This window comes from Emydura macquarii, unplaced genomic scaffold (genome assembly GCF_026122565.2).
Source record: "Emydura macquarii macquarii isolate MOO-44397 ecotype Brisbane River unplaced genomic scaffold, CSIRO-AGI_Emac_v2 contig_1348, whole genome shotgun sequence".
NCBI lineage: Eukaryota > Metazoa > Chordata > Testudines > Chelidae > Emydura > Emydura macquarii.
Window position 1 is genome coordinate 1,829,563 of NW_027131485.1, and position 20,588 is coordinate 1,850,150.

The 20,588-nt window shown below is 43.7% G+C and overlaps 1 protein-coding gene across 7 annotated transcripts in view; it reads left to right on the forward strand.

The window, feature by feature from the left end:
- MAD1L1 (mitotic arrest deficient 1 like 1) overlaps positions 1-20,588 on the forward strand; it is a 493,546-nt gene that overhangs the window by 370,642 nt on the left and 102,316 nt on the right. For all 7 annotated transcript variants that reach the window (XM_067550858.1, XM_067550856.1, XM_067550860.1 and 4 more), the window contains one exon: positions 8,979-9,169. In XM_067550858.1, coding sequence (XP_067406959.1) covers positions 8,979-9,169 — 191 coding nt within the window. The remainder of the gene's footprint in view (positions 1-8,978; positions 9,170-20,588) is intronic.

The window sequence follows — 20,588 nt, forward strand, 5'->3', positions numbered from 1 at the left end:
GATGGAATTCACCCGAGAGTTCTGAAGGAGTTCAAATGTGAAATTGCAGAACTACTAATTGTGGTTTGTAACCTATCCCTTAAATCAGCTTCTGTACCAGATGACTGAAGGATTGCTAACGTGACACCATTTTTAAAAAAGGACTGTAGAGATGATCATGGGAATTACAGGCAAGTAAGCCTAGCTTAAGCACCAGGTAAATTGGTTGAAACTGTAGTAAAGAACCAGAATTATCAGACACATAGATGAACACAATTTATTTTGGGGGAAGAGTCAACATGGCTTTTGTAAAGGGAAATCATGCTTCACCAATCTATTAGAATTATTTGAGGGGAGTCAACAAATATGTGGACAAGGATGATTCAGTGAATATAGTGTACTTGAATTTTTGGAAAGGCTTTTACATGGTCCCTCACCAAAGACTCTTTAGCAAACTAAACAATCATGGGATAAGAGGGAAGATCCTCTGAAGAATCAATAACTGGTTAAGAGACAGGAAACAAAAGAATAGGAATAAATGGTCAATTTTCAGAGACGAGAGACAACTGGGGGGGCGGATATGATTGAGGTCTATGCAGTCATGACTGGTGTGGAGAAGGTGACTAAGAAAATGTTGTTTACCTCTTCACAAAATACAAGAACCAGAGTTCACCCAATGAAATTAATAGGCAGCAGGTTTAAAACAAACGTAAGGAAGTACTTCTTCACACACTGCACAGTCAACCTGTGGAACTCATTGCCAGGGAATGTTGTGAAGGTCAAAGGTATAATGGCATTCAAAGAAGAATTAGGTAAGTTCATGGAGGATAGGTCCATTAATGGCTATTAACCAAGATGGTCAGCATGGATGGCAGGGGAAGCTTCTCCTGGGTGAGGCTATCTCCCTGTCCCACTTCTTCCACCCACGGCCCGCCTACACTACGGGCCGCCTCCTCCCCCCACCAGAGGGACATGGTGAGTGGCGGGTGGTGGGTCTCACGGGGGGTGAAGAGGTACACGGAGGGTAGGGGGTGGAGCATGGAGAGGAGGGACGTGGTTGGTGGGGGTGTCTTGCAGGGGTGGAGGGTGAGGAGGGATGCAGCGCGCGCGCGGGGGGGGGGTCTCGCTAGGGAGGGGGAGGAGGGATGCATGGGGTGAGCGGTGGGGATCTCCGGAGAGGAAGGGTGGATAGGAGGGGAGGAGTGGAGTAGAGCAGAGCAGTCGGTTTGTGGGGGTCTCTGGGAAGAGGCGGAGCAGGGATGGGAAGAGTCAAGGCCACCACAGCCCAGGTGTCAGGCGACAGGTCAGCGGCAGCTGCACCAGGCGAGGCTTAGCTTCCCCTGGCCTATTATCCCCACTGCCCATGATGGTCGGGATGCAACCCTATGCTCTGGGTGGCCCTGAATCCTGGTCTACACTACGAACTTATACTGACCTAACCCCCAGTGTAGACAGCATTACGTTGACAGGAAGGCTTCTTCTGTTGACATAGCTACTGCCAGTTGGCAAAGATAGTGTCTTCGCTAAGCCTCTGACTGCCTGATGCTTGGACTGGATGATGGGATGGATCACTTGATAATTGCCCTGTTCTGTTCAACTTTTGCTTTAACTCCAGAAAGTTCCCTAGATACTGGACATTAAAATTCTCCATTGCTACTTATGGAAAGGCTATTTTAGATCATTTTTATAGATTTCTAAATTGTGTAAGTTATAATGTCTCCCTTTCTCTCAATCCCCCTTGCCCCACTCCAGTCATTATGGTTGGACTCTGTGTTACTAAAATAGCCAGTCTGTATATGCAGAGGGATATAAAAATAATACCAATAACAAACATTTAAAACTCTCTAACTCATTTCTAAAATACCTTTTCTGGAAAACGTGCGGCATATACAGAATACATAATGGGGTGGGGTGAAATAAAGGTGTCACTGGCTCTCCCTTGGGATGCAGCTAGCAAAACACTCAGGCTGATTAAACTTTTAACCCCACCTTCACCCGGGATGTTTGTTATTTTAGAACATACGAATGGCCATACTGGGCCAGACCAATGGTCCCCCTAACTCAGTATCCTGTCTTCCGGGAAGTCAGTGGAAGGGATTCTAGAATGTTTTGCGACATGCAGAAGCTACCAGGGGAAGCAGAGACTTCATACATTAGACTTTGCAGGGACGCTGTTTACTCTGCACAGTCCAAGAGCTTGCAAGGACTCTCCCCTTTGCAACCAGAAGGGGGAGAGAAGGGCTGCCTAGCCTCCACTATTGCTTATCTCCTCTGCAGTACTCAGTAGGCTGCTGACTCCTCCATTGCTCCTATATGGAGCCATGTCAGTGCAATGGTAATTTTGGAGAGGAGGGTGGGCCTGAATTTGCTCCCACCCTCAGAGCTTCATGAGTTAGCTGACAAGCTGAGCAATCTCCCTTCTCTGCACGTCTCTGTACTGACCCCAGTAGCCTACTGGTTTGCATGGTGTTCCATACCATGAGACGCTGTGCCCCTTCCCAGCTACCAATATGGGAAGGGCAGGATGATCACAATCCTCAAGCTGAGAATCCTTGCAGTAGTTATTCGATCCGGTGTAATTCTTCTGTGTAAATAGAACTCCATATGCAAAGAGTCTTTATACCTGTGTGATCTCTGCAACTGGAGTTTGAAGTTCTCATATATATTGGTAGGGAAAACACACACAAACTCATTGGACATCAGAAGGTCAGTATTCAGGTAACTCATGGCAGTAGCGGTAGTTAGTTAGTAAATGCCATCTTTGAAAATTCTTCCCTAAGTTATGTGAAGGGCTTGGTAGTGGATGGAGGTAGTGGGGGCAGTACACAAAGGGAGGTGGAGCTGAGCCATATAGCATATGCAGTTTAAAAATAAGCTGAGGTTGATGGATAAAATAAATACCATTTAGGACTCAATAGCTGCTCTGGTGGAAGCGAGCAGCCAGCGCCGTCTGTTTATTTGAAAACTTTTTTTATCTTTAAGAAAAGTTATAATTCACGGTTGTAATGTCACAAATTGCAAGTTTTCCAAAGCCTAAATCAAATCCTTTAGACCATGCAGTTGTAGAGAGATACAAGCTTGGTATGGAACTGCTATGCTGGTCAGATTGCTGGTCTCACTTCACCCTACCCCTGTGTACAAACATTCCATAAAATCCAGAAAATTTTATTTCAAGAGAACAGTGATCATAAACTTGCCTGGATCAGAAAATACCCTGCTCCTATTAGCCTTTATTTAATACAATGCAATTTATTTTTATATGGTGTCCTTCACATCGTATAACAAACTCTTTACAGAGCGTGTCCATCATAAACCAAAGCTGAAAAAGGTTTCAGCCCAAGGTTTAAACAAGGGGAATGACTCCAGGGGTTCCAGGTACATATGGAGCGCAAGAGAGTGGCAGAGAGTTAAAAGGAGGGGCAGAGTGTGAGGAATATTGGGGTAACTCACCGGCAGCTTTGCAAGCCCAGCAGGTTATATGGGAACTGCATTAGAGGCAAACTGGGTAAGTGGTAGAAGAAAAGACTGGTACAGTTTTGCTTCTTGGAGCCAAGAGGATAGTGTCTCCACATCTGATTCTAGACTCTGTGAAACTGAGGAAGTGCTGACTTTCATTTCTCTATTTCTAGAAATATGAAATTAAGCAGTCTCTTAATACAGAATAGGATTGGTAAGAACTAGGCATCATCATAGTGACATCACCAGCACATTCCTAATGCAATCTTGCAAATGGAATGGCTTAATGGGCTAGAGAGGGCGAGGGTTATGGTGTTGAATAAGATGCATTTTGTAGTTAGCCTGTTAGAATGAGTGACCCCATACACTCAGAGTCAGTGTGTGGAGTTCATGCATTTCTAAACAATCGGGTGGGGCCTTGCTTGCTGTTGTCCAGGATACCTGTGTGCATTTTAGGGTGGGGTCTATAGACATCTCTGCAGCAGATCCTAAGTGAAGGAGATCTTGATAGCTTAGCCTAATGCCAAATTTAGCCTGTAGAGATAGTCACGTTGTGTTACATTGCCTCTCCAATTAAGGTTTGTTTTTTACATTGGTGCCCAGAATCCCTATTGACTGACCTAATTGAACTCCTCTAATTTGGGTCTACTGCCAAAGCCTAAGTATTTCCATGTTGAATCTGTGACATATTTTCAGACTTTGTGAGCATAAAGAGCAATGGAATAAAAAGCAGTGACATTTTCAATATGAAAAACAAAAAACACCCACTCCATAATTTATTTATTTACCCAAAATAGTATGAATTATTCATTACATTTGATGTGAGTGTTTGAAAATACAAGAAGTTGGAAGAGGAAGTATTATTAAGAGGAAGTTAATAATTCGGAGATATTGATTTCTTAACAAATGAATGTGATTTTTCACAGAGGGTTTTTTCTATGGCCCTCTTCGGCATAGGCTGGATTTTGTCCAGAATGCAAAGCACTCCTGGCAGTATAATTTTATAACTCATTCTCAAGTTCTTTACTCTTCCTCCCTCCTTAGTCTTCTCCAACCAAAATAAACCGTAATTACTGTCCCTGAATGAAGAAAGAAGCAAGGCTTAGTTTTATCAAATACCCTTCCTTGTGTCTTGGTATCTTCTTGTCTCAGGAGCATTTCTGCACAGGATGGCCTGCTGTCCCCTCTCTGGGACATGAAGGGCATCCACACAAAGTGCCATCTCCATTCAAGAGCTCTGCAGAGCGCACCTGCAACTCTTCCTGGCCGTTTTGTGCAAAAATGCAGCAGAGTCAAACACGGTGACTGTAATGAGTGCTGCAAACATAGGGGTTTGAATTTTCAAACGCTCTTTTAAAGATATAATTAAATGTAATTCTCCAAATGTTATGAAAGAACTAGAGAATCAAGCCATTCACTGTTCTGTATGTGGTGAATAGAGTGGGTGGCAGCAGTAATGCTGTCATCAGAAACCTGTTCTTCTAATACACCTCCACCCTGCCCTGAAGGCATCCTCCAGTCAAACTGTCTTGAGCCTTTTTGCTGAAAAAAGTCAGTTTGCACCCTGCACCAATTGTTTAAAGCAATTTTGCCTCCCTATGCTAGGGGTTTGGCTGGATATCAGTGGCTGAAATCCCTAGTATAGGCGAGGCCTAAGATTTGTGTGTGCACCATCTTCTTAAACGCAGGAGCAAAGCATACAATGAGCTGTGTTTTAGGTAAACACCTTAACTTGGGGCAGAAAACATTAGAAAAGGTTAATTTGCCTCCTAAAATCTGTTGTTTATTATTTGTGTTACCATAGCTCCAAGGAGCCTTAGACCAGACTCCATTTTGCTAGGCGCTGTGCAAACACAGAACAAAATGACAGTTATTGCCCCAAAGAATTTACAATCTCAGTAATCTATTCTAGGGGCTTAGATGGCCCCTGTTACCCAGAGCACCTGAGAATGTTTAATGAATTTATTGCATTTCTCTTCCCTTCCTCACAACGCTGCTGTGAAGTGCTGTTTTCCCCATTTTAGTGATGGAGAACTGAGACAGAGAGAGGCTAAGTGATTTGCCCAGGGTCACACAAGAAGTTTGTGGCATAGCAGAGAATTGAACCTGGGTCTCCCAAGTCCCAGGCCGGTACCCTAACCACTGTATCGTCCTTCCAAAAGGAAGTCTTGTACCAACTGGAGGGTGGAGCTATTGCAAATGTGGTTTGGAAGCCCCTTTGGGACATCCCTTCAAAGGAATATTTTTATTAGTCTAAGATGCAAAGGTGGGAGAGGGAAGCAGTAGCTGAAAGTGTTTAGCCACAACACTGAACACAATCCTAAATGAATTTGGGAATCACCCAAGAGAGAGGCACCACTTTGGAAAGCAAGTCATTGCTGACATTAGTTAGCAGTAGTGGATGCAGCTGAACTGATGCTGAACGTGATTTAGCTGCAAGTGTAGAAAAAGGCAAACAGGTTTTAACCTCAGTTTCCGAAACAGTGCTGAACACATTTTGTCTTTGTCTACACTATAAGCTAAACCACATTCAGCTGCTGTACCAATTGCTGACACCATTTATCAGCAACATGTCATTTTCCCAGTATAGACAAAACCCCTTGGCAGCCGGGGGGGAGAAGGGTCATGATGCTAAGCCAAACCCAACAAAGAAACCTGAAAAGTATAACAAGGCTGTAAAGAATAGCAGCAGGGAGAGGTATCTCTGACGAGGGGGAAGAAAATTGCTCTCTAGAAATGTAAGGCTGTTACTGTACTCCAATGAAACCTCAGATGTACCTACCTAGCTCAAGTCTTGCTGTGTATGAGACTACCACACTACGTAAAATGCTTCCTTTGTTTTAAACTCAAAGGCAGCAGAGAAATGGTGTCTGAAGACCACCCCACTCAAGACTTCTGGTCAAAAGTTCTGGACTAAGAAGTCCTGTCCCATAAGGTGTGCTGCTTGCAGAGCTGCAGACAGTGAGCACGTGGGACATGCATAATGACCATCATGAGAAACGAGCTTAAAGGACAAAAAGGGGCCGAGACCCTAACCGTACATTAATTCAGGGAGTAGCAAGAGACCTGAGTTGTGTACAGAGCCATTTCTCTAGTTCATGAATTAGGACTCCATCCATCTCCTGAGTTTATAAAATTCAGGAAAGGCATATTTTTAAGAGCTGTAGGAAAGAAATATATTTACTTCTCCAAGGCTGTCCTGTGTTTGTTTGAAATTTTTAATTTCACCCACGTTGGGTATCTGAGATATATGAAAGCCAATGCCGTCTCTGACAGTGGTGAAATATTACCACTGAAATGTGGTCAGTGAATTTTTACTTTCATATGTAGGTTTTTTCTTTAACAGTTCTGTCTTAGGAATGCATAGCTGAATGAAGACTGGGAGAATATTGAGGTCAGAGCTGCCAATTAACCTCTTGATTTCAGAGGCTGATTACTCCATTAATCAAGGGGCCAGAAGCAACAGAGATGATGGGAAGGGTTGTAGCTGCAGAATAACAATCCCAGGAAGGATTTACAGTGATGAATTTGGAAGAAAGGGAAAAGTGGGTGGTCAGGGGATGCATCGACTTCTCAAGCTCACAAGCAGGTACAGTGCATCAGTAAGAGGGCCTCTTGTGAATAGGGTTTTATAGTACTTCACCTGCTTTATCTACCTCCAGTGATCAATAGTTTCTGTTTATAGCGATGCTTCAGTGAATCAGTTTTCACAATAAATTCCCTTTCAGGGCAGTTAGATACCTTGGAAGTAGGGTTGGGGCATAGGAGTGCTGGAAACCCATAATTAAATAATGTGGAATCTGAGGTCTTGTCTATATAGGGACATGCGGGAAAGTTAAGACAAGCTTAACAAAAGGTGTGAAGTTAAAGTGCATTAGTGAAAGCACATTACTTCTGACAGCATCCACACAGAATTTAAAGTGGCATTAGGCTAAGGGCTGGTCTACATTAGAGAGTTTTGTTGACAAAAGTCAGCTTTTGTCGACAAAACAGTGGAGGTGTACTGACTAAAATGCTCCTCCCACCGATGTAACTCCCCTGCTATGCCGATATAATAAAACCACCTCAACGAGAGGTGTAGGGCTTATGTTGGCTTAGTTAGGGTGATTCAGTGTCAATATAGACACTGCGACTCTTACTTCGGCTGTGGGGCTGTCATTCTTGTCAGTTTCACCGCTGTGCTGGATTCTTCCATCTATCTAGCACTGTCTACACCAGGACTTAGGTTGGCATAGCTACGTCTCTTAGGGATGTGAAAAATGCACACCCTGAGAGACGTAGCTATGCTGATGTAAGTTTTCAGTGTAGATCAGCCCTTAGTTTGCTTTAGCTTAAGTCACTTCTAAAGTGACTTAAGCTAAACTGAAGTAACGCCTTTTTAATTCTGAATAAGTGTGTCCACCCAGGAATTTAATGTAATTAATTCCATCTAATCCATTTTAAAAATTAGTTTGTCTTAATTTTCCTGAGTTGTCCTAATGTAGACAAGCTGTTACCCAGCTCACCCACGATGCTTTAGTGAAACTAAAAGGGGAAACTGAAGCCACACAAGGTGTCTGCATATGATCTGATGGGAACCTCATTAGCACAGACCTCAGATATATCTTGGTCCTTCCCAACCCATGCTCCCGCAGTTATGATTTCTGAACCTCAGTGTCAAAGAGAAGGAGTGAGATTTCTGAATGAGTCTACTGGTTTGTTGTTAAAAAGAATGGAGTCTTTTCTTAACCCTGAATTGTAATGTTGATAAAACAGGCTGACTTGGAAAGAGTCTCCAGTGTATATTTAAGTAAAGCCAGTCTCTGTAATTAATGGGGGATAAATCGAGGTTTAATTACTCAGAAGGCACCTTGGGTGAAAGATTCTTGGTAATTGTTATCTATGCTCTTGAAGGATTCAGAGCACTGGCAGCTCCCTTTGGAGTATTAAAATACAGGGGTGAGTGGCAGACAGCCCCTACGGGCCTCTTTTCCAGACACTAGTCCAGTTAAGGCAGCAAACTTAACAGTTTGACAATTTGAGATCATAGCACTTAGTCAAATCAGGTGTGCACTGGAGAAGATTTCCCCTGTTACTGGCTTCCTCCAGACACATTTCTGTACAGTTATATCTGCAACTGACTAAAGAATAACAGTTTTTCTACTGTCCTGTCTCCCAGAAGCTTAAACCGTTTTCTTGGGATCTGTAAAGGAAATAGAACCAGAGGAGGGGAGAGGATAACTCTGAATGTTTGTAAATCATTTCAAAAAGGTAAACCAAGCAAAAGACACTCTTCCCCTCCTCCCATGAAAAACTCTGTTTCTCAGATCCCAGTTTAACTTCTAGTGACCCTAAAGTACGTAGCTCAGCCCACATCATCCTTCCTGAGCTGAGGGAGGGCCTCTCAGCTCCGGACTCCTCATAGCTTGCTTGCTTGTTCCTTAACTAATTAACCCTTTTATCTCACTTGGCTTGGCTAACCTCTAAATACCATTCAATGTCTATTTGGTGCTAATGTAACTTTTAATAAGATACCCTTTTTTTCCCTCTCGTCCCCTTTCTAGAGCTGAAGAAGCAAGTGGAAAGTGCAGAACTGAAAAACCAACGGCTGAAAGAGGTTTTCCAGACCAAGATCCAGGAGTTTCGCAAGGTGTGCTACACACTGACAGGATACCAGATTGACATTACTACTGAGAACCAGTACCGGCTCACCTCCATTTATGCTGAGCACCAAGGAGACTGCCTGCTCTTTAAGGTAGGGCTATATTCCCCCCCACAACCCCCACCTAGCTCTTCGGGGGTAATTGTGATCAGCATGCCACGATGCTCTTTCCATTCTAATCGCTGGGAAATACCAAGTCAATAGCTCCTGCTCCATGACTGTTTTCCCCTTTGACTGCATTCTGCATTTGAATACAATGACAGTGGAGGTGCTGCCTCCTTTTAAAGAATTCTGTTAGAAGACATTGGGTCTAATTCTTCCTCTCACTTATACCAGAGTAATTTGGGAGTAATTTAGGGTACATCTGCACTTCAAATGCTACAGCAGCACGGCTGCAGCTCTGTAGCACTTCAGGGCAGACATTCATTAGAGTGACAGAAGATCCCCTCCTGGGCTGTAGTAAATCCGCCTTCCCAGGAGGTGGTAGCTAGGTCATGGAAGAATTCTTCCCCCAGTTTAGTGCTGTCTGTGACAGGGGTTAGGTCAGCAAAGCTTTGTCTCTCGAGTGTGGATTTTTCACACCCCTGAGAGACATAGCTATGCTGATGTATATTTTTCAATGTAGACCAACCCTCAGTTAAAGTCAGTGCACTGATTTAAGGGGAAGGAGAATATGCACGTACAAGGCTCCAGGAACTTAGCTTTAGAACTCATCATTTTCTACCATCAGAGAGATGTGCTGCAGCAGTTTCTTTATACCTTCCAGCCTGGCCGAAGGATGTGTGTTTAGCAGGCTACTCTTTATACTTGATCCTGCTTTATACTTGATCCAGTGTGGGGGGTGGACTAGATGACCTCTGACCATCCCTTCCAACCCTACAATTCTGTGATTCTATACCTAGGACATGGCCTCATCCAGTCAGATAAGGGTCCAGTGGTTTCATCTGCTCGAACATTTCAGGCTGTTCTTTCAAGTTGAGCTTTCTCCTGGGTTTAGTTGCAATATCCAGTGCTCGAGGGACATCCTGACAATACGGAATTAAAAGCACTGAATGTGTCAGAGCTCAACAAAAGAAAATCTTCATTACAAAAGACGGGAGAGAGGGCTGTTAGTTCAGAAATCAACAAGCCATTTGCGTATAATTTATTTACCCAAGATTAGTTGGAATGTCAAACCAGCTGCCAAAGCCAGCTACAGAAGTAAGTTTCTGTATACGTTGTTCCCCTTTTGCAAATTTTTCTAAACTGCTTTAGTACTGAGGGTTTCTTTAATTAGCAGGTTTTAGGTTTGAGCTGGCTGAGCAGTTTTCTGGCAAGAAGGGAGTGGTGGGGAATAGACATAGGAACTGAGGGCTATTTATACATTCTAGGTTAATAGAAGGTTATTTTGTTGTGCTTTCCAGTGGACATTGTTTATGACGTGGTCTTCAACCACATTACACTCTTCATCTCATTGTTTTCCCCTTACACTCCTAAAAGTCACTTCTTTAAGGAGTATTATAAACTGTAGCCTTGTGACAGAGGAGCTGGCTAATGAAATGAAACTGGGCTCAGCTCTCCTGTTCCAGTCCAAGTACTCCCAAGTGGGCCACTTAAGAGAGTGGGGCAGCTCCTGAGGCTATAAAAGGTCCGTCAGAAGTCAGAAAGGAGAAGGGCAGGAAATGAGAGCTGCCAGAGACAGACAGTGGTTCTGGGAGAAGGCTGTAGGCAGGAGAGCAGCAAGAGGGATCTGCTGGCTGGTGTCTGCTGGGGCCAGAGGACTGGAGAAGGCTGAAGGCAGGAGGATCAGCACAGGGAAATGCCTGCTGGCTCCAAGTTGGAGAACTAGAGCCAAGCAACAGAGAGGACTGAAGGAAGGGAGAGCATCAGAGGAGGCTTACCCATAGCCATCTTCTTGCTGGAGAGCTGGACCTAAGAACCAGTCAGAGGGCCAGAGGGAGACAGGGATGTTCTCCTGGCAGTTATTCTCCTAGCACAGAGGCTGTGGGATTTCCTGCTGGGAAGAGGGGACTGCACCCCAGAAAGAATGTCTGAGGTGGTTGCAGTCCTGGCAGAGGGACAGAAGCGGACGTATAAGGAGCCTAGTCATGAAAGAAGACACTAGGGCATTGTGAGAACAAGGACTGTATGCACTGGGTCGATATGTACTTTGTTTTGGGACTTTTGTTGTACAAGGTTTTTGTAATAAACTGGACCCCCGAGGACTATTGTTTAAGTAAGACCCAGTGCAGTCCATTTGGTTACCCAAGAGGGAAACTGAGCTGAGAGTCCACTTGCAGGCTGCCCTGAAGCCACGAGAGGGTTCCTGGAAGGAGGCCAATCATTTGTGAGACTAGATAAATTTATTTTAAGAAAACTCAATGCCATGTAACACACAAGGTGCACGCAGCACTCTGCCATGCAGAGGCATGGCCTTCTTATCCTATTCATCCTCCTGCTTGCCCCAGTGTTGTCATCTCTTGTCTTGTCTTGTCTTAGATTAAAATCTCTGGGGTAGGGACTCATCTCTGTTTTTTTTTTTTTTTTTTCTTTTTTGAAGTGCCATGACGTCTGTAGTACAAAATAAGTAATGATAACATTCTGATGCCCTGCGATGGGAAGTGCTGTAGTGATCTAGCTATATGGCCACGCTTTGGGTACAGATTTCATGGGCACCATCTTCCATATGAGACTGTTATCTCATGGGCAGCACTGTTGGGTCACTACATTAGATAGCTGAGGTGTGACATCAGCAGCATCAAACAGTTTAGTTACGCCATTACACTGATTTCATGCCGTGGGTTTTATTTCCACATACAGTAAAACGCCTGTGCCCTAATCTGCATACTCCTCCTATCATGATGCTTAAGACTTTTATTCCTTTTTGTGTCGTGTTCTAAATCATAAAGTAATATAATTAAAAATGAGTCATGGAAAGCAGCCCTCATCTCCGGCCTGGTTTCCCCCCTCAGTGGCAACTGCAATTAGCACATGAAGTCCTATCTGTTTCCAGTTTGTCCCCACAAGGGCGTGTCTTGTTGACAGGAAGGAGGACAATGCTGGAGGAGTTCATTAAGGGAGGAGGAGGTGCAAGCAGAAGTTGCAGGGATCCGGCTTTAGCAGACTTAAGGCCAGTGTGTGCCGGGCCCAAGTCTTATTTTGTTAGGTAGTGAGATTAATGTTTTCCTGTCACAATCCATTGGAGCCCCAAAACAAAACCCACCAATTACAAGGCATTAACAGTGAAAATAAGACAGAAACAAGGAACCTAGGTAGGAACTAGGGTAAGGCCTAGCAACAGAAAGACCAGCTGGGAAAGAGAAGCTGAAGAAGGAGCACTCTCTGCCTCTAGGGAGAAGAAGCATCTTGTATCACTTTGGAGAAACCATCCTTGGACAGCTAAGGAGCAACCATGTCCAGCCCTCCTTGGCTGGAAGGCACTTTACATGCAGCAGATCCCTGAGGACACCTTCCATAAAACAGTTAGCAGCTAAAAGAAAGCAATGAATTAGTGTGGTAACCGTAACACCTCTGGAATCCTGTGTTCAAACATGCCTTTTCATAAGTTAAACGAATATGGCTCCTCCCAGCTCTTAATAGTCTTTTGCCCACATTACATCCAGCACCATATAATCTGGTACAGCTAACAGCATTTTCTGTAAAGAGGGCAGTGGGTTACTAGCAGAACTGTTACAGGCAGGTCAGGGCTGAATGCATTAGCAAAGCTGTGTATGGTTAGATTGCACACCGCCCACCTGAATGATAGAAACCCAGTGTTCTCATTTCTTTGCCTCCAAATTCTCCTTCACACCATACCAAAATAAACAGGCCAGCTGTTGGAAAATAGTAACTGAGCAAAGACTCTCAACTCTAAATACTGATCTTGCTTTACTTTCTTCACTTAAGGCATCATTCCCAAGCGTGTCCATAGAACTAAATTGGATGTCACCAGACATGGCAGGAGGAGTTTCAGGAGGCACCCTTCAAGAACAGTCTCCAGTAGTGGGTTGATTGATTAATAGGATTCCCTTACATGTTATCCCTCACCTCCCAAAGGTGAGGAATGGGTTTCCTTTGTATAAAAGGGCAGATTTGAAATTCCTTTGACAACACAAGCCCCAACAACAAAATCTTGGAACCTTTCTCATGTCTTAACTGGTTGCATCCTCAAAGTCTATTGTTCAGATTAAGAGCTAAATATATACATCGATTCATGTCCTAGTTGAGTACAGACTTCTGATGCCCATGTATACAATAAGGTTTGGATCCTGATTATGGCTTCTCAGTGGGGTTGTATGTTTATGCTGTAGAATCTCTGAGCTGCAATTGACTGTGGGTGTTTGTGTGCATTGCATTAAGCTGGAGAGGTCACAAAGCAGGAAACACTGTATTTATTTCATTCATGCAATTTATGGAACAGGTTCTATGTAATTAGACCAAACAAGCCCCTTCACACTTTACAAGCTTCTGCAGCTTGTCTGTAAACTTTAGGGCACGTTTCAGTAATACAGCTGGTGGCATTTAATTTTCACTGAAACTTGAAGAGTCAGCTATGCAAGAGTAGCTACTGTAATGGATGTAACCCCTTCATAGCAGAATGATGTGTGAGGTATTTCCAGGCAGTGTGTTCCTCCGTTGTGGTTGGCCACACTGCCTTGTATGCTGTAACTTTCCAATCAATTCATATGATGTAGAAAGTGGCTGCTGAGACGTGTTACAGTAGCAGTGGAAGGGTTATCAGAACGATACGCTATGAGAATAAGAGACTGCCTGAATATGAACACTGAATTCCAATGCATTTTTATCAGTGCATATTGGAGATCCCTGTGGACACAACAGATGAGCTCATCAAGATGAAGGATGTTACAGTGGTTTTCAGAAACCTTGCATGTGTGCGCACATAGGCTGAAGCTCCTCAGACTTCACAGCCCCTCTATCTTTCTCTCTCTCTCTTTCTAATTAAATGCTGTGGAAAGTCATGTACAGACTCCTTACCAAGAGTTTAGTTTCAGATGATTTTGCAGAAGGCAATACATTACAATTACTGGGTTACTTGGCAGTTTCACATTCTATCACTGTTACTGGTTCATTAGATGCTTTAGTTTGTAATACATATTCTTTGCTTTCTGCATAAGTGCCTGTAATGTAGCTCTAGTCCAGGCAGCCCAACGAGATACATGGGCTGCACTTCCTTTACTTACTGCCTCCATTTTTCCTGCACTAATCAATTTCTTTATAACAAATCTGTTAGACGCCTATTTCTAAACAAACAAATATTAAATGACCAAGAGAACTACCAAGAGTAAGCTTAGTTGACTTTTTATCGAGCTGGAGGGTGGATCGGTATAGCTTATTTGAGCGCATATATCTATCGTGCTGTTTGCCCCGTTCACTGGGTGGATTCTAAACAAACTGCAGGAAAAGGGAGAGATTGGCAATGGAAATTGTTAGAGGCAAAAAAAAGTCTTTGATATGAGGAGAGATTGAAAAGATTTTCAGATTGTTTAGAGAAATGATGAGTGAGAATGGTATGAGAGGCACTAAAGCTAATGAATGGCACAGAGAAGGTAAATCGGGTGCCTTTATTTATCCTTGTTGTATTCGATAAGAGCATGGGGCTATCAAAAGAAGCTGAAAGGCAATACGTTTAAAACGGATGAAGGGAAATCCTTTCTTCTGCAGTGTGAATTTAACTTTTGGAATGCGTTGCTGTAAGGTGCTGTTGGGACCAAGAGCTCAGTGGAAGTTAGAAAAGCACAAGACATTTATGTGGATCAAATGAGAACATTGGCCTTTACGTCAGGTAGGAAAAAGGGATATATGAACACTTTTGCTTCAGGGCATAATAAAGCCAACCTCTAACTGAGGAGGTTAGGAAAAACTTCCCCCGTGGGCAGGTTATTCCAGAATTGTCTGCTACACCATTTTTAGCACCTGCTTCTGAAGCGTCTGGCCGTAGCTAATGTTGTTGACCAGGGTACTGGTCTGATCCAGTATGACAATTTCCATATTCCTATGTGAAATCTGACAAAACCTTGCTGGTTTCAAGTTCTCTGCTCGCTCAAGAAAGGAGGGACCAAATCACCTAGTAATCCTTGTATTTATTATTTGGGCTCTGTTTGTTTGACAAGCAAGTTAAAAATCTGTCTAATTTTTTTCATTATCATAGTGAGGTTACATTCCTGAGCTAGTAAATAGTCATGGCTGAAAGGCTGAATTTAGGCTGCCTATCAACTTCTCATTCTCCTTGATTGTCCATGTCCTCAGAGTCTCTAGGGTTGGGAGCTCTTAGTTATGATATTCTTTTCTGCCAAACGTATAAGCGATCACAGCTCCCCTCATTGGGAAGCATCCTCGAGATGGAGCTTTTACGGTTTAGAAGGAGACTCCCCAAGACTGTAGAGAGAAAATAAAAATGGAATCATCGTGACTTTGTATGAGAAGAATGCTAGACCGCATGGGGCTGGAATTGCTTCCCTGCAAATAAAACCTTTATTGGAGTCCAGGTGGAGTTGGTTTCATGGAGTAATATAAAACCAACAGCTTCTTTGTGACGTGCTAAATTAACAGCCACAGCACCCAGACAGGCTTTGAATCACATTTGTTTAAGTTGTTATTTAAGAATTGAAGATGCATAAAAAGCAGCCATCCCTATGAAACTTCAAGGCAATCTGAAGAGCTAAAGCTGGCTTCTTGTGGTTTACGTTTGTTTACAGAAGCAGAATGAACGGGGGTGGAAAGAATAAAATTAATTTCAATTTGGGGGCTCTTTGATGGAAGAGGGGTTCGCAGAAAGGACAGACACAAGATATATATTAATTGTAAATGTGAAATGTTGAAGGAAAGTGGCTATACGATGCTGCTAACAACTGAGGGGGACAGAGAACAGCTGTGGTATCTTAACAGAAACTTTTATTTTGCTGACCCTTACTTCTCTCTGTGGTAATCCTTGCCCATCTGACTCCCTTCTCTGAGAGTTTCACCTCCTTTGCTTACTGCTTATAGCATTTGATTGGTTGATTTATTTAGAGATTTGACAACTCTAAGCAGGGTCAGTCCCCCTTCCCAATACTGCCTAATTCTAAATTCTCTTCCCTTTTCCTCTCTCAGAATGTATGTGAATTCTGGTGTGCATGTAATAACGGGATTTTCCCATATGTGATGAACATTTCCATCAGGAGGATGCGCAGTTTTGATGTCCTGACCTAGGTAATTCACATAAAGTCTTATTGGTTGTTTTAGTTTCTATTTCCTTCACAAGGGCTACATTTTATGCAAATGGAAATAATCCCTTTGCAAGTAGCCTAATCACAACAAAAGTGTTACAAAGCCAAGATATAACACAGTGTAACAGTATTAAAATGTATGTGTATTGAATGGAGAAGCCATGAGTGAGTGGTGCATCCCAAAAGAGCACTAATGAAACCTTTACATCACACCATCGTGCATCCTGTATACAATACTACGTAGATATGCCATGTTACAGAACAGAGGGCAGCATAAAAACCTGAATAGATGACCTAAATTAGCTTTTCTGGGTCTAAAATTGATATGATGGCTAGTTCCTGCCACTTTGCCACCACTCCCAGCACACTCGCCCCATGATAGCCTAGCTTCTCTCCCTGAACCCGCAGAGTCTCACTCACCACCTGCTGGCATAGCCTGCCTTTTTGAAGTCCCCAGAGTTAGGGATGGTGCGGTGCACCTATAGGGCTGATCTGAGGACTAAGGGAGGCAGCCTGAGAACCCTCAGTGAGCAGTAGTAGCAATGTCGTCTTTGGAACTAACTGAGTTTATAAAGAATTAGAAGAATGACGTTGCGGTTAAGTTTCATACTGTGAAAAGCTGCCCTATGTCTGAGCTGCTGCCGTAATGTGTTTGGAGTCTGTGTGACTCTCATGGGTTAGCTAGAGGGATTCAGAAAAAATTAGAATTCAGGGGAAGTTTCAAAAAGGGCTCCTTTTAAAATGTTTCCTCTGGCAAAGTTATTTAGTCTTTGACCTAGAAATTATAATAGAAATTTCAACTAGCCTATGAAAATGTAGTGGGTTAAAGTGGGAGACAAAATGCAACCATTTGTGTGTGAAATATACAGTTTTAATCCTTCTTTAAGTACAAATCTCAATGCAACCCTATCTATAGAGTTGCTAGGGACCCTCCTTAATTACTGTATATGTCTCAGGATAAGCAGTGTAATAAGTGGATTGTTTTTCCCCATCTGCCCTCCCTGTCTGAGTGTTTTGCTTCCTCGTTATATATGGATGTGGATGATGTGAGCTGTCAGTGGGACGGAAGCTCCAGAGCTGTGTACATGTGCTTAGCATGCTTGCAAGATCAATTACCTCCACTTTGAATTCACCAATAAGTATCCTTCAATAGCATGTCCCCAGCTGTTTGTTTCTTTTTGTAGCTCTCTCTTCCCCCTCCTCTTGTCTCCTGGGTGAGTTTCCAGTGAAAAGAAGTCACAGTTTTGACAGAGTGCTGTTCTTCCAGCAGCCGTCTCGCATTCTTGCACACAATCAAAAATAGCAGTGGTGCTCATCGGAGGAGCAGGCCAGGCAGAGCGAGATTGATTAGAGATTGCAGGCCTCTATTAACTCCTCATTCTTGTTAATTACACATTATTTTATTTTTATATTTTGTTTTTCAATTTCCCTGTTTGGTTTCTGAGGATTTCGTTTCTGCTCAGCTCCAGGAGGTGCTTGCCATTTGTGTGTGAGCGTGATGCCTTAATGCCAAATGTGCTGCATTAGAATTGCAGCAAAGGTCAGCAAGGAATTTTTGTGGTCTCTGAAACCAGCCGCTCTACAATCGGATCTAGCAATCAATCTGTTGGGGTTATATGAATAAGTACTGTTTTTAAACCCATGCTTCATCCCCCATACCTGCTTCCACTGCACATTGGTGTATATTGCTTTAATTCTTGCCCCTGTTTTCATCTCGTTCCAGGTATTGCATGCTGTATTTCCTGCCCCAGTCTTTATCTGACTATATGTGTTTCTTCCTGAAATAATCTCTCTTCCTCCTGGTGGAGTCTTAAGTGTGTGTGATTTTTTTTCCCTTTAAACTAGTTTGATTGCCTCAAGAATAGCAGAATCCAAAGGAGAAACCAACAGAAAGATAGCCCTAGCTCTTAGGGGTTCGGTGCTGGGGAACACAAGCCCCAGTCGCCTTTCAGTCTGGTATAGTATCTGGTCTAAGGGAGTCAGTGCAGAATACCCTCCCCACCACTCACCACTCCTTACCATGGCAGAGGGTAGAGAGAAACCCACCCCCAGGCTGGTAGTCAATGATAGTTGACATTGAATTCTTCCAGGCCTCAGTGTCTGAGTCTGTGCCTAAGGAGAAGAGAAGAGAAGGGGATGAGTGAGGTTTTCTGAAGGACCTGAAATTTGCTTTAATGGTGTAATCCAGGGGAGAAGGGAGACAAATTCAGGTTTGTCTCTCCATGTAGGAGATGGCTGTCATGCTTAAATACTGATCCAGTTACACAGCTTTTGGCTTTAAAAGCTGAAAGCCATTTTCAGGGGCAGATGTGAAAACTAGATCGTTAATGTGGGGTCAGTCAGTGTGCTTTGTCTCTGTTTTTGCTCTGTAATCTTTGCTGTTAACCATAGAGCTGCTTTCCCGGGTGGCCTGCCCCATGCTTATTCAGGCCATGCTGGTAGGAGCTCACAGATGGGATTGTCGATGCCTCATGGATTTCCTTGGGCATTCAGAGACCTCTCCAAGCAGCTCTGCCAAGTGGTTAACATGTTCTCGTCCCCTCCCTCCATGCTTTCCTCAGGCTGGATTTTCTCTCTCGACAGAGGAACCATTTTAAAAAGTACGCAGCCTTCAGGTTGTCCCTGTATATTCTCTGCTCAGCCTGACTGCAGCCATCGAAGCACAGCTGATGACATACCCATTGGCCTTATCTGTACGAGTGGGCACTGCAAACATCAGCTGGCCCTGCTGAAGGACCCTGCCTTGTCCAGCATCTCTCTCCTCCACTCCTAGCATAACAATAATTAACCTAATTACTGACTTGCCGGTTTAGTGCACAAGTTCCCCCATCTCTTTTTTCTCATTAAAATGTCTCTTATTTAGTTAAATGGTCTACGATTTCAAGGGGGGGAGGGGGAGTCATTCTGACTAGGGAGCATCACAGGCAACTACGGCTGTTGTTCGCAGGGTGGAAGGTTATACTGAATTGAGGGGCATTGGGAGAACGTCACACCAGAGCAGCTGGGACTGGCACAGTGGCCTGCACAGGTGCAGGGTTATTTGAGACTTTTAGGCCACGTCTACACTTCGGGCTGGGTGTGTGATCAAACTAGCATGCTAAAAACAGAGTGTAGCCTCAACGGCGAGAACTGCAGGAGGGGCTAGCTGCCCTGAGTATGTGCCCATCTGAGACTCTCGCCATATACTTAGGGTGGCTCTGCAGCAACCCTCTGTTTGTTGTGTGCTAACTCTGTCAGGGGTATGTCTCCTTGCGCTGGGACTTTCACCCCCAGCTCGAAGTGAGACGTACCCTTTGTGATCCTGCGACAACGAATATGGCAGGCCAGGCCAAGGAGTCCCATGAGCTGAGCTGCCATTATGCCAAGTATAAACTTGAAAGGAGCATAGTCTGTCCTGATGAGTGTTCAAAACAAAACTCTTTTCTTGCCAAACTTTCTTTATTCCTGTATGAAAATGTGGTCACAGTCTAGTTCGCCACATGCAAGCCACCACCATAACTGTACCTACCTGGTACCCTGGCTAGCTGTCTCGGCAAAGAATGGTGTCTGTATCTATTTGAGTGGGGTGTTCTGTAAAACTCTGTGACCTTCCAGGCTTGCGTGTGTTTGTGCAGCATACTTTCTATAAAGGAGAAAGTGTCATGTAGTGCTTAGAGCAGAGGTCTAGGGGGCAAGATTTATGGTTTCTATTCCCATCTCTGCCACTGACTTGCTTTGTGACTTTGGACTAGTCACTTAACCTACCTATCTTTCTCCTCGGCAAAATGGGTACAGAGCAATACCATTCACTTACTTCGTGGGGGATTGAGAAACTTAATTAAATGTACAGTATTTGGGGCTTTTTGCATGAAAGTGTCAAGATACCAAGTGTAAAGTGCTTTTATTAGCAGTGACAAACAGCTTCTTGGAGTTGCCTTCAACCCAGATTGGGGTTAAGGCTCATTGGTGGAATAGAGTGAGGAAACCTGCCCAGGCTGCTCTCTCTGTTCTGTGGATACATAACGCTTCAGCAGCACTAAAATTCACTGCAATTTCATTTTTTTAAATCCTTGGTCGTTTGCAAATAAAGTTAGTTTCCAGTTAGAGTTTGTGTGATTGGCTCACTTCAGAGGAAAAGAGATGACTCCGCGACAGAGAGTTTGGGGAATACAAAGAGCTCATTACAGAACACATGAAGTGGTTGTTTTATAAAAACAGCTTTTGATGCCTGCTTCTCGTTTTCCCTGGTGCTGTTGCGAATTTGCAGAACATGCCGAGCCGTGTCACCAAACCATAACCCCACTGTCTCACTCACAGTTCTTTATGTA